Source organism: Cygnus olor, chromosome 4 (genome assembly GCF_009769625.2).
Source record: "Cygnus olor isolate bCygOlo1 chromosome 4, bCygOlo1.pri.v2, whole genome shotgun sequence".
Taxonomy (NCBI): domain Eukaryota; kingdom Metazoa; phylum Chordata; class Aves; order Anseriformes; family Anatidae; genus Cygnus; species Cygnus olor.
The window spans coordinates 47,768,891-47,781,282 of NC_049172.1; the positions used below are offsets into that span (position 1 = coordinate 47,768,891).

At 40.6% G+C, this 12,392-nt stretch overlaps 1 protein-coding gene across 9 annotated transcripts in view; it reads left to right on the plus strand.

Annotated features, from left to right (window-relative positions):
* ANKRD17 (ankyrin repeat domain 17) overlaps nucleotides 1-12,392 on the plus strand; it is an 86,377-nt gene that overhangs the window by 32,416 nt on the left and 41,569 nt on the right. For 8 of the 9 annotated variants that reach the window (XM_040554492.1, XM_040554490.1, XM_040554489.1 and 5 more), the window contains exons 2-7: nucleotides 4,796-4,949; nucleotides 5,559-5,715; nucleotides 7,949-8,096; nucleotides 8,387-8,534; nucleotides 9,385-9,618; nucleotides 11,466-11,560. In XM_040554492.1, coding sequence (XP_040410426.1) covers nucleotides 4,796-4,949; nucleotides 5,559-5,715; nucleotides 7,949-8,096; nucleotides 8,387-8,534; nucleotides 9,385-9,618; nucleotides 11,466-11,560 — 936 coding nt within the window. Of the gene's footprint in view, nucleotides 1-1,487; nucleotides 1,507-4,795; nucleotides 4,950-5,558; nucleotides 5,716-7,948; nucleotides 8,097-8,386; nucleotides 8,535-9,384; nucleotides 9,619-11,465; nucleotides 11,561-12,392 lie in introns of those variants that run through there. The other variant, XM_040554495.1, reaches the window with a different exon arrangement.

Sequence of the window (12,392 nt, forward strand, 5' to 3'; positions counted from 1 at the left end):
TTTTTTTTGAGCAAGTGCTTTGACTGGGCTGATGACAGCATGTGCCTAAGTGTGCTGCGGGCTCAAGCAGTTCCTTGCTGCCCTCGATCTCTGCATCAGCTGTGGGATACTGCATGTTACAGGAACGTGGTGTTTATTTTTACAGCTTAAATGGTGGGTAGGGTCTTGAATGTTTATTCAGTGTTTGTTTCTGACAAGGTGCTGGAAAGCGGTGTGTTGTAAATACTGTATGCTTACTTGCAGGATGCCCTTGGAGAGAGGCTATGAGATGGAGCCTGTAAAGTGCGCTTCTTGGGTGTGAAAAATCTTATAGGTGGGAAACCTGATAGAAGGATGAGAATGTGACTGCTTAGAGCATTTTTTTTTCTTTAGTGACTCTGGGTTGTCCTTATGGGACAGCTGTGATCAAGGGGAAAATACCTAAAACAATGGTAATCAAATGCCAGAGATGCTCTGTAGACTAATGACCAGAGCTATTCATGGCAGCTATGTACTGATTAAATGAATAAATATATCTTTTGTCATTTGGCAGTAAGGGCTTTAGTAGGTGGTGGGTGTTGGAGAACTGTTTTCTACCATTGCTCATGAATGAAATTTTAAATAGTAGCTTTATTTATTCCATATTTTGAGGGAAACTCCAGGAAGAAGCTTGTTGGATGTTGAGTTGTATCTCTGAGGCCACATGGAGGTATGTATGTAGGTAGGTTTGGAAGGCACTCGCGTGGAGAAAGCAGGTGGGGGAGAGTTCACAGCACGGTGTGTGGCGGTCTGCGTGCTGATGGCAGTTCTGCATGCACGTGGCTTGCTGGTGAGAGATTGGGAAGTGTGAGTCAGCATCGAGCACTGAGTGTCTCTAGATGTTCTACATTGCACAGTGGAGATGTAGGTGTTACCACAGTAAGTAGTTATACCACAGTAACCTAGTTCAGCGTTTTCTTTGGCTCTAGCCTTGCATTTATTAAACTCTGTGTTCAGTATCTGGCATCTTACAGTCAAAACATAAAATTACTGAAATGTTGCGCAGGTTTTTTTCAGGGCACATGCACAGGAGGCCTGGTGGATCAGCTTTTGTCCAGCTGATATGCCTGTAGATCCATGTCTCAGGTGTTAAAGCAGTATTAAAAGTGCAAAAGTACTGGGTTTTATGTAAGTGAAGTTGTTGTCCTGCTTACAAAATATGCTTTCTGTAGCAATTTATACCTCCTGATTCTTGATTGGTGAAGAGGAAAGCTGTTTATACAGTAGCTCCCACTTGATGGGGAAAACAAAAGGAGCAAAACAGATTGTTCCAAATTTAGAGGATGAAAGCGCAGGAGGGGTTTTGAGTCTGCACTTCAGAAAACAGAAAACAAGCAGTGCATATCTGGGTGAGTGCCTGCCCACAAAGATAGGGCTTCGGAGGAACCTTGGGAGTGTGCTTGGGGGAGAGGCCAAGTGTGCAGCCCCTGACCTCAGTATTGCTGTTGGGCTTGGTAAAGCAGCGAAGAATTCTGTTCCTAATTAGAGGTGATAAAAGCCCATAACATTGAAAGTTGCAGTTAAGTCTAGTATCTCAATACTTGGAATACTTGGGACTGTGTTTTTTTGCCTGGAAAAAAAATACTTGGAACATATGCTGGGGCACTTGTTTCATGAAACTTCATTGAGGTTTGGATTAATCCCCCTATTAACACTGTGCTTCTCTAGGCAATCCTAAATTTCTTGTCATGGCTGTATTTCATGCATCAAAATTAGTCTGTTTTGTTGGAAAGCAGTCAAAGCTTGGTACTTCTCTTCCCTGTAACATCAACTTCCATACAAATGATTATGGGCACAACAAACGTGGACGAGTGCAGAACATAACGTTTTATTGTGGGTTGAGAGAAGGAGAAATCTCGTAAAAGCCTTTCTGTTGGGACCGACTGAACAATTGGATTATGTCAGAGCATTGTTTGATCAGAGAAGTACCGACCGAGAACCCAGACTGATTGTTCTGATATGTAAGGTGGAGCATTTGTGTACTCTTCTACACGTTTTCAGTTAAGGGAAATAAAATACATCTGGAGACTGTTAAAGGAAATGTCTGTTTACTTGGGCTGGTAAATGGAAAGGCTTTGTCTTTGGTTTCTAGTGTCTGTAGGGAAGGCAGTATTTTCTCAGAAATGAAAGAGAATTTTCACTCCTACCAAAAGGCAGTTATGTTTTTCCCTGTTAAGAAGTCTTTTACCGCTATCATGGTGTATTGTATGCAGTGTCACGTTGAACGGGCTGGAGAACAAGACTGTGGATTTAACGAAACTCTTAAGATAAAAGGCAATTAGAGAAAGAGAGGTGTAGCTGCAGGCTTCGTGAAAAGTTCTGCAAGTCACAGGTCGAAGATGGATCTCCTAGAAAAGGAAATCCCGGCATATTCAATGTCACAAAATAGTCTAAAATAGATATTTAATAAGTTGCATTTCTTGAGACATAGCTCTGAAATTGTGCTTAAATGAGAGCGCATAATACAAACCTTTTCCAAAATAGCCCACGAGACAAGTGTTCTTCTGGTGCCTTGGGCTTTTATTGGTGCTCTGTTGTTTGTAGGTGGATTGCTTTTTCACACCACTTTCCTTGTGTTATAGTTCAGGTGATTTATTTGTTTTTACCACACTATGTTTGCTTTCTTAGTGGGAAGGGAAAAATGGCAAGTTTTTTCCACTTGAAACCTAACCTGTACAAAAGACCTGGTGTCAAGGGAGGGGATGTGAGTGCGGGAGACGTTTTGGGGTTTTGACTTGTCTTAGCAAATAGTTCGTAGTGGTAGGAAGATCCATGACCAGCTGTTAAATATCTTGCTCAGATGAGATTTTTCAGTTAGTCTAAAAAGTAGGTTGTTTTTTTTTAAGAGCTGGGTGAGCCAAGAATCCTTGCAACTGCTGGGTAATTTGCATTTCCAGTGGTGAAATCTGTCTCTTGGCTTCTGAACAGTGGAATAGTTCTTTTCTCTTGCTGCCTGCTGCTGCAGCAAGCTTCGTCCTTTGGAAGAAGACAAATGGCAAGTCCTCAGATGAACCAAAACCAGCTTGGAAAATGATCGAGGAGATGCATGGAGCAGAGCTGGCAGTGACCAGCTTGGGAACCTGGCAAGGCAGGAGTGAGCTACTCTGTAGTACTGGGGAGGAAACTGGGAGTTGCCTTCACCAGCATGTGTGAGTATCCAGTTGCACCGAGAGCATGGAAAATCGAGTGCAGAGAAGCAGTGTCCAATATTGCAGGGCTGTCCTCTTGTTGGCTGACACATCAGTGCTGCTTTAAGCACAAGTTGGAAGTCGTCCCTTTGAGCTTGCCATGTTTCCAGCTTTGAAGATGGGTACTTGTATGTTACCAGAAGCTGTCTGACAGGAGATTTTTATTAATGATAACTTTTGAGTGATAAATTAAACAAAGCCATTTTGGAAGTAGTTCTCAGCCTAGCTTCCTAGGCAAGCAAGGTGTTGAGGTTCGAGCAAAGTGCTACTGCCATATTCTATTAAGTTTTGAATGCAGTGTTTAACTTCTACTGAACTGGGCCGGAGGCACTTAATTTCCTCCTCCTATTTGTAAAAACAAGCAGGGAACTGGAGGCAGGCTACAGAAGGACCAGTTACAGTGTAAGCGCCTCGCTTGTACCCAAGAACGGATGGGAGGATGGAGGAGTCCCCTCAGGAGTCCTGAGATGAATTGGTTACTCTGCTGGTTTGTCTGCCCTTAGATTCTTAGGGTGTTTATCTGCAGGAATCTGAACTCATGACACTCATGAGACTGACTGCTGGTAAGCTTTGGGGAGAGACATAAACTTAAGGATCAAATAAATTGTATTTCTATCTTGATATATAGTATTCCACATGGAAATATATTACTGCTGCATTATAGACGGTAGCTGCTTTTACCCTGGGACGTTTGGAGTTTTCAGTGATATATGGGTGGCTGACGGGTGGTTTATTTGCCTGGCAGACTTGCATCTAGTTGGATTCTTTGGTTGTGGAAGAAGCAGAGGCTTTTGATTTCTGGTGTGTGTGTTACCTTGGTCTTGATAGTCTAATAAATGGTTTGATCACTAGTTAATAGACTTCAGGGTGTGTTGATGGAACTTCTGGAGGAATGTCTTTGCTGAACTACTTGACTGTGGTCCTTCTTCAACAGGCAGTGAAGGCTGCAATTGCCGGCCCTTTTTTTTTAATGGTGGTTTAGGAGACTGAGATACCAGAGAGAATTTTTCTGCTGGTCAGAAGAAAACAGATAACTTGAAAATAGCAATGATAGTTAATTTTTCTGGTAATGTGAGTTTTGCTGATAGAATTGAATGCCATGTGGGTGTAGGTCACATCTTTGGAAGGTAACTGGGTTTTGTGAAATAATTCTGTCTTCATTCAGTGTATTGCTTGTGCTTTGGGGAGGTGAAAAAAAAAACAACTGGCTAGAGAAGAAGCTCATGACAGCTACAGCTGTGGGCCTTCTGGAGTCATATCTAGTCTTTGACATTTCTCTTGTTGTGTAAAGTTGTACTTAAAGCTTGTTGAGTGCAATGTAGAGATGTGAAGCCGGTTTCCTAGTGTATCATGGCTGTTAGTCACAGAGCAAATGGGCAAGAAGATAAAAGATATGCTCTTTGTATGGGATTTTGGAAAACCTCATTGCTTTCTGTGAGGAAAAATACTCTTTAAGTCAACTCAGGGTGGTTTGGCTAACCGAGTATTTAAAAAGCAAACACGGAAGTGATGATGATTGCACCTATGTTTTTGTTGTATTAATTAGAACTTGGTCAGTAGTTATTCTTAAACTACATCTTATTTTTCAGGTTGAATCCTTCATCTTGGATCAGGATGATCTCGAAAACCCTATGTTGGAAACTGCTTCCAAATTGCTTTTGTCAAGTACTGCCGATGGTGCTGACCTAAGAACAGTAGATCCAGAAACCCAAGCAAGATTAGAAGCTTTACTTGAAGCTGCAGGTAAGTACTCGTGTCCCATACAGGTTTAATCCCAAAGCACTGACACATAAGACCATACTGGAACTGCTTGCATAAGTCTAATCCATACGAGCATGATACATATTCAGGATGCAAAGCAGCGTGAACATGGCAAGGTTGTGCACATCAGGGAAGAGAAAGGAATTCATTAAAATGCTCTGTATCTTTGAAAAGTAGAAAATTAATTTCATGTGAAGGCTGTGCCTCTGATAGGATTCCTCCAAATTTGGATTTCTAAAAGCCAAAAAAATGACACCCACCCTTGGCTTGCAGCCTTCTGTCAAAAACTAAATTGCTCAATGAGGCTTTGTTTTGTAATAATTACTGCACAAAAAGCATTGCTAGTTGCATATACTGAGTAGTTGTAAATAGTTAAATAATGTGTTCTGTGGCTTTGAGGGCTTCACCCATGTGCATCTCATCTGAGCGCAGCTTTCAAATTAACGTTGTAAACAGTTAATCCTTTTTTTGAAGCTGTAGTTCATTATACTTGGAATGCTTTACTCAGGAGATCTAACAGGCTCAACCTCAACTTGTCCATTTTCTTCTTTTCTGGCATGTGTACCAACCTGTTGTAAATTGGAATGGAAGGAATAGGTAAACTGTCGACTGCTGATGGTAAAGCATTTGCAGATCCTGAGGTGCTTCGCAGACTAACTTCTTCGGTGAGCTGCGCGTTGGATGAAGCTGCCGCTGCACTTACCCGGATGAGAGCAGAAAGCACAGCAAATGCAGGGCAGACGGACAAGTAAGCTGTGTTTTTTATACCATCCAGTTTTTAGTTGTGTGCAACTTAGAGGTGGGTTTTTTCCTGTACACTTTTGGACTATGAGATGATGAAACTCAAGTGGAACCAGTGCCAAGTTGTCATCTGTGATTCTCCTGTTAAGTATACCTGCAGTATCAGTTCCTGTATTGGGAAGTGAAACAATTATTATTGTTTAGAATTCAACAATCATTCTTCAAGTAAACTCTTAACTTGACCAACTGTAGAAACTAAATCCCTAAGCTTGTAAGTAACCTGGGCCTTTGAAAAATACTGAATCCCCAAATCCCAGCTGCGCCCCACCCCCCCCCCCCCAAAAAAAAATAAAAATTCAGAACTTCTGAGCTCTCCTTTTCAACTGTGGTGGAAGGAAAGCAGTCTCCAGAGACTTGAGCCTTCAGCTTTCTGCTGTTGCGTAGGACCTTGGACAGAGCCCCAGCCAGAAAGGCTTGGCTTTTTGGGACAGCTTTCTGGCTTGCGGTGTTTTTTTAGTTTTAGTGAATGTTTGAGGGAAAAGTAAAAGCTGGTTCCCTTCTAGGCACTTGTTAAGGTTCAGTACAACAGAAGCGGACTGATAGTACGCGTCTGCATTGCTAGTTGGCAGATTATTCTTTGTATACTGAGTAACCCAGAAGAAACACTTTGTGATGTGCTGACCTGGACACACGAAGATGAGTAGAATATTTTCCTTTTGTGTCTGCTGCTATTCTGTGTGTTCGTTCCTGCCCCCAGCTACCCCAAAAGGCTGCTAACAGCAAGGTTGCCAAAGCTGTTGCTAGGATGGGGGATGTGGGAAATAAAAAATAAATGTGGAAAATGTGGTGAACAGTACGTGTTTCAGAAATATTTCTCTATGTTAATGTGTGTGTATATATATATATTTATTCTGGTAGCACAAATGAAATAGGAGTCCTGGGTAAGATGCACAGGTATAAGTTGGTCCTTGTTTAAAAAAAAAAAAATCCACTTTTAAAGTTTGTGTTTTAAGAATTGCTAATATTGATGTGGGGTAGCGAGGCTTGCAAAAGTTTCCTGTAAACTACCTTATTTTTATATTGCCTTTTGTCAGTTCTGTTTTGATGCGACTTGCGAAATGGACAAGAGATTAAAGGTTGGTGGATGGGATGAGGCCAACCAAATCAAATAGATCTGGATTTATTATTAATGATACAATTATTTGGACCAGAATAGAGTTTTAATTCTCACAAAGCGGTAACTTCTAGAATAAACGTACAGTGTACAGAGCACAGTGTCAGAATAATTGAAAATAAGTATTCAGTAAATCCTTTTTTTTAATACTGAAACAGAAGTGAAGAAATGTAAGGGACCTGGGAACCAAAAATTCTCTGACTTAAGGTTTACCAAACCAGGAGAAAATTACCTTTTTCTGCAGGTCTGAGTTAGAGCCACAAGTGAAATGCTTGGTTGTTGTTTAAAAGTCAAGGCATTTATTATGTTGTAGGTGAAGAACGTTGGAGGTGATCTGTCCTAGTTTCATCAACAGTGCTGAAAAAAAGTGCGATAAGACCAATCATTTCCCTGTCCTCTAGTTCCTGGGACAAAGGAAAATGTGAATACAGCTCTGATTAGTGGTTGCAGATATGGAATGGAATACTCATAAAATGATACCCAGTTAAAGACACTGTATTTGTGTTCCAATCATGTCTCCTTTTCATTGAGCCTTACTTGAGAGAATGAATGGAACAGAACCTGTTTTCAAATAAGTCATACAGAACCGGCATAAATGGAGAGTGTATACTAGGTAGTAATTAACAATATAGGATTTTGTTTCCAGTACTGTAGTAGTAGCCTTTCAAAAGGGAAAGTTGTTAGCTATCTAAGACATGTATTTGATTGCAAAAAAAGGCTTCATACTGACATAACATTGTGTTGAGTGCATAGTGTGTCCTCTCTGAACGTGTCCTCTGTTGCTCTTGCACATCTTGCAAAATATAGTTGAAGTGGTCGTTCTTCATATGTTTCTTGTTGTAATCTTGTGCTAGAAATGAGTAACAGGAGTGGTTGAGAACATGTTGATTTTTCAAGTAAGGTGCTTGGAAAACTTCGAGTGTAAAAATGCCAGCTCTTTAACAGTTGACAATGGTTTTTAGGTTGTTCTGTGTCCTCATGGCATGTGGGGCTTCTTGTTCTGTATGTAGACCAAATGTTTCAAGTGTGGTCCATTTTCACTTCTTAGTGCTTTCTATCTTGTTAGCCGCAGCTTGGCAGAGGCTTGTTCAGAAGGAGATGTAAATGCTGTGCGGAAGTTGCTAATCGAAGGACGAAGTGTGAATGAGCACACAGAAGAAGGGGAAAGCCTCCTTTGTTTAGCCTGTTCAGCAGGATATTATGAGCTTGCACAGGTAGGTTTTCTGGCTGTTTTGTGTATGTCTCGTACCAAAATAGGTAGTTATTGAACTAATGTTTTTTTCCTTGTGCACCTGAAGGCAGTGTTAAGGTGCTAGAATATGTCAGTTAAATGACAAATGAGGACTTCCCCACAAACTGCGTGTTGCTGATGGTTTCCTTGTGCATATTTTTCAAAGTTTCTGACGCAAAACTGTTCATGAAGGTGGCTTTGTGTAGCATTTTAACCATCTTGACGTTCTGGTTTGTCACCTAACAAGGCTGTTGATCATCCTTCTGTTCACAGGTTCTTCTGGCGATGCATGCTAATGTAGAAGACCGAGGTATTAAGGGAGACATAACACCTCTAATGGCCGCTGCTAATGGCGGACATGTCAAAATCGTCAAGTTGCTGCTAGCTCATGGTGCTGATGTGAATGCACAGTCATCAACAGGTAACTAAGTGTGTTAGAGCTTGCTGAAAACAATTGGAAGGCTGAGACTTGAGGCTTGTGGGAACTTGATGTGCAAGTTTGGTAAGAATGGCTCTCAGCTGAGCATAACTCTTCCAAGTAGATCTCTTCCTCTAGGTTTTACAGTTTGGCTCATGTATTTTTCTGTGTAGCTATAAGACAGTAGTTAGTTATGGACATAAGTGGATTAAGTCTATTAGTAGCTGAAAGGTATTTGCATTTGCAGGGTTGGTGTACTGAGAAAATAATTTGGTGGCAGGTCTAGTTAACCTGGGGAAAACAGTAAGCATGAGAAGATGGCCTTTTTTGCATGTTTCTTGGCAGTTTGGTAGGCATTTGTTTGTGACCAAATTGCTTTAAGAAATTTTCCTAGTTAATGCAGCTGTTAATTGGAGAGATTCTGTGTAGTCTATTATCATGGGCAAATTGATTATCGACCCTAAATGATGAGGCAGGTTAGGATGTGAGAAGAAGTGTGTGTGGAGGTTTTTTAGTGAAGTAGTTATAAGTAGTAATACTGCTTTGTTGTTTTCCTGTTCTAACAGCGTGGTATGTCCGTGCTGATTTGCAGGAAGGGCGATGGGATTTTGTGATGTAAGTTGGGATTAACCAGGAGAAAAATAGGAGGAGAGTTGTATCAGTACTGTTACTAGGCACGTTTAGATCTTCAGCTTTTCAGCACTGAGTTGTGTTTTGTAGTTATTTCCTTTTCCCCCTTTATTTTTTAAGGTAGTTAGCTCAGTAAAAGCGGTAAAGTAGAGCGTCAGGTTCCCAGTAGAAATTGTCAAATTTGATGTTCTGTTTTTTAAAACTTCTTCTCTTCTACCTCTAGGCAATACAGCCCTTACATATGCCTGTGCTGGAGGCTACGTAGATGTTGTGAAAGTACTGCTGGAATCGGGCGCTAGTATTGAGGACCATAATGAAAATGGTCACACCCCCCTGATGGAAGCAGGAAGTGCCGGCCATGTGGAAGTGGCCAGAGTGCTGTTAGAAAACGGTGCAGGCATAAATACGCATTCCAATGAATTTAAGGAGAGCGCACTTACGCTGGCTTGTTACAAAGGTATAGTACCAAGGCCTCTGCTTAGGTGTGGAAAGTCTTGATAAATATGTATTTATTCAGCCTTGTTGTCTGTTACGAAATTAATTTAAAGGCTATGAATAGACACTTAGACTTTTATCCTGGCTTTAATACTGCATAGCACATAGGCACCGTATGTAAAATGATCCTCAGCATGGAGACTGCAAGTACTAAGATACAAAACTTTTGTCCAAGTCCTATAATGCTTTGAAAGATTTTCTCTTAGTTATATGAATTCTGAAGCAAGAAATTAATTCTTCATAGAATGAGTATGATAAACTTTTTGTAATGTAACTGTTTTACAAGATACCTCTGCTTAGGTACAGAAACGCCAAATAATGTGAAGGACTTATAAAACATGCAGAATCTGGGGCTTTGCCTTTTAGGTGTCAATGCTTAGGTACCAGGACTTTCCTGCCTCCTTTGGAGTATTAGGCAGCTATCTTGCATCACCTGAGCAAGAGATGAAAATGTTTTAATAAAAGGCCAAATCTGTTCAAACAGCCAGAGCAGTTGTTGTAATAGTCACTTAGTATATGTTTTATTAGAGCTATTAGAATGGCTCTTGGAATCATAGAGTAATTGATGTTTGTAACAGAGGCACTTGCTCTGGCATCGCAGTAGGTTTTTCTGCCTTGAACACTCCCAGTGTAGTGTTACCGAGCACCTCCACAAGCCCTGGTAGTTGTCTTTGTGGTGGTTATCAGAGCAAAGGCTCTGTTTGAAAGAGCAGTGGGAACCCAAACTGTCCCCTCCCTGAAGAAGTATGCTTGGGCCATGAATCCTGAGGTGAGCTTGGAAAGCTGAGTTTAAAAAAAAAAAAAGTAAAAATTTCCCCTTATCCATTTATGTTCTGTCTGTATCTCTTGAATTTGTGTTACTCCAAATCTCGTGTTTAGGAAGTAGAAATATGGTCCTCTTTTTTTTATGTGGTGTTTGCTTCCTGTAGTAGAATGATTTGGGATACTTGAGACCAAGGTCACTAGCTTCTCCCAAATAAAGGGGGAAGGGTGAAAAACAACTGTAGCCTCGTTTTGGGCAGTATCTGTGCACTTTGTGTTGTTGCTAGGTGTATTCCTAGTGTTAAGATTTAGCTTTATTCATGTTGAGTTACAAAGCAGCTTTTTTCTGGCTTGGTTTTATGTTTGCTTCTTGAGTGAATCATGACTGTATAGTGGAATTGACTGGACTTGACGTACCTCCAGAACTTGGAAAGCTATAGTTATGAATTAATGGAGTGGTACAGAGTAAATACTTACCAAAAGCTTTTAAGTGCCTTTTGTAGTTGGAGGTTTTCTATAGGTGGTCGAATTCTACAAGTATCAGCGTGAAGGTCCATCTGCTCTGTTTTGTGGCCTAAGAATTGATAGGAGCTCAGGGGCTGTTTACAATACCATTTATAACCACAGTAACCCTAAATCCCTAGTGTTGAGCAGGAAAAAGCAGAAAAATCTGTCAACCAAACAAAAGGCTGTCATTCTGTAGTTGAAAAAAAAAGTGTAAGGTCTTCAGACATAATAAGTTACCCTGGTAAACATGATGTTTGCACTGCTTGGCTCTAATGTCACCTCAAGGAATGCATACAATACAGACCTGATTTAAGCCACTAAGTGAATCGGATGATATTTTTAGTAAGTATGCTATTGGGCTTCTGCAGTTGTTAAACCTGTAGATATGAACTTGCCTACTGAGACAGTTTTACTGACACTTTTCTCTTGTAACATAGCCTTTTGCTACCTTAATTATATTATGCTAGACCTTTCCTATGACAGTTGTGAAATGTACCTGCTGAAAGTAGTTTGTAACTGTTAAGTACTTTATCTGTACAGGCCATCTAGAAATGGTGAGGTTCCTGTTGGAAGCTGGTGCAGACCAGGAACACAAGACAGATGAAATGCACACTGCTCTTATGGAGGCTTGCATGGTAAGAGATGCATGGCTTTACCAGTGAGTCATATGTATTGTCTTTTCACTTGCAGGAGATGAACGAAGTGATTCTTTTTGGCCTCTTTTTGGTATGGAATCCAACTGTGAGATATTTTGATTCTCTGTACGTCACGAACTTTGGTTAGACAATGAAGGAAAAATGGGAAAAAAAAATCCGTGGTGGAAAAATGGTACTTCCTAAAACAATAAAATGAAAATTTTTGCTCTCATGGCTGACAAAATAGTTAATTTCTTGAGACAGTGAGAGAGAGATATTAACCCATTCTTTGAATAACAAGGTTTATGTTATGTCCAGCTGCACTTATTTTTTTTCTGAAGTGGCAGGAGTCAGCAAGTAAGGCTGTGCTTGTCCTGAAGCAGCTTCTGTAGGCTGTCTGCCTTTGTGTTATGTCAGTTACTTTTGGCTTTTTGTCCAATAATAATCATGTAGGGCTGGTTTGATAAGAGATACTTTTGTGACCTCAGTTCAGAAGAATTCATGAATTGAGAGATAGCCAGATGTAGACACTAGTTAGGTATTTAAAGAAAACAGTTTTTAAACGTTAATTCTGCCAGTTTCTGGGAGAGCAACTCTTGAGTGTACAATGTAGAGATGTTTTTTACAGCCATCTCCAAATGAAGTAGCTTAAAGCAGATTGAGAGTGGCTGTTGAAATGCCTTTGACAATTACAGTATGCACTAAACATGGGTGATGAATGTCGTGGTTGTAACCTGGCTATTGGAAGCATTTAACATACCTAGGCATGTTTAAGGAGTTTGTAAGCCAAGTTTTCATCTTCCCATGTTGGTGGTTATGTTTAGGGGTGTGT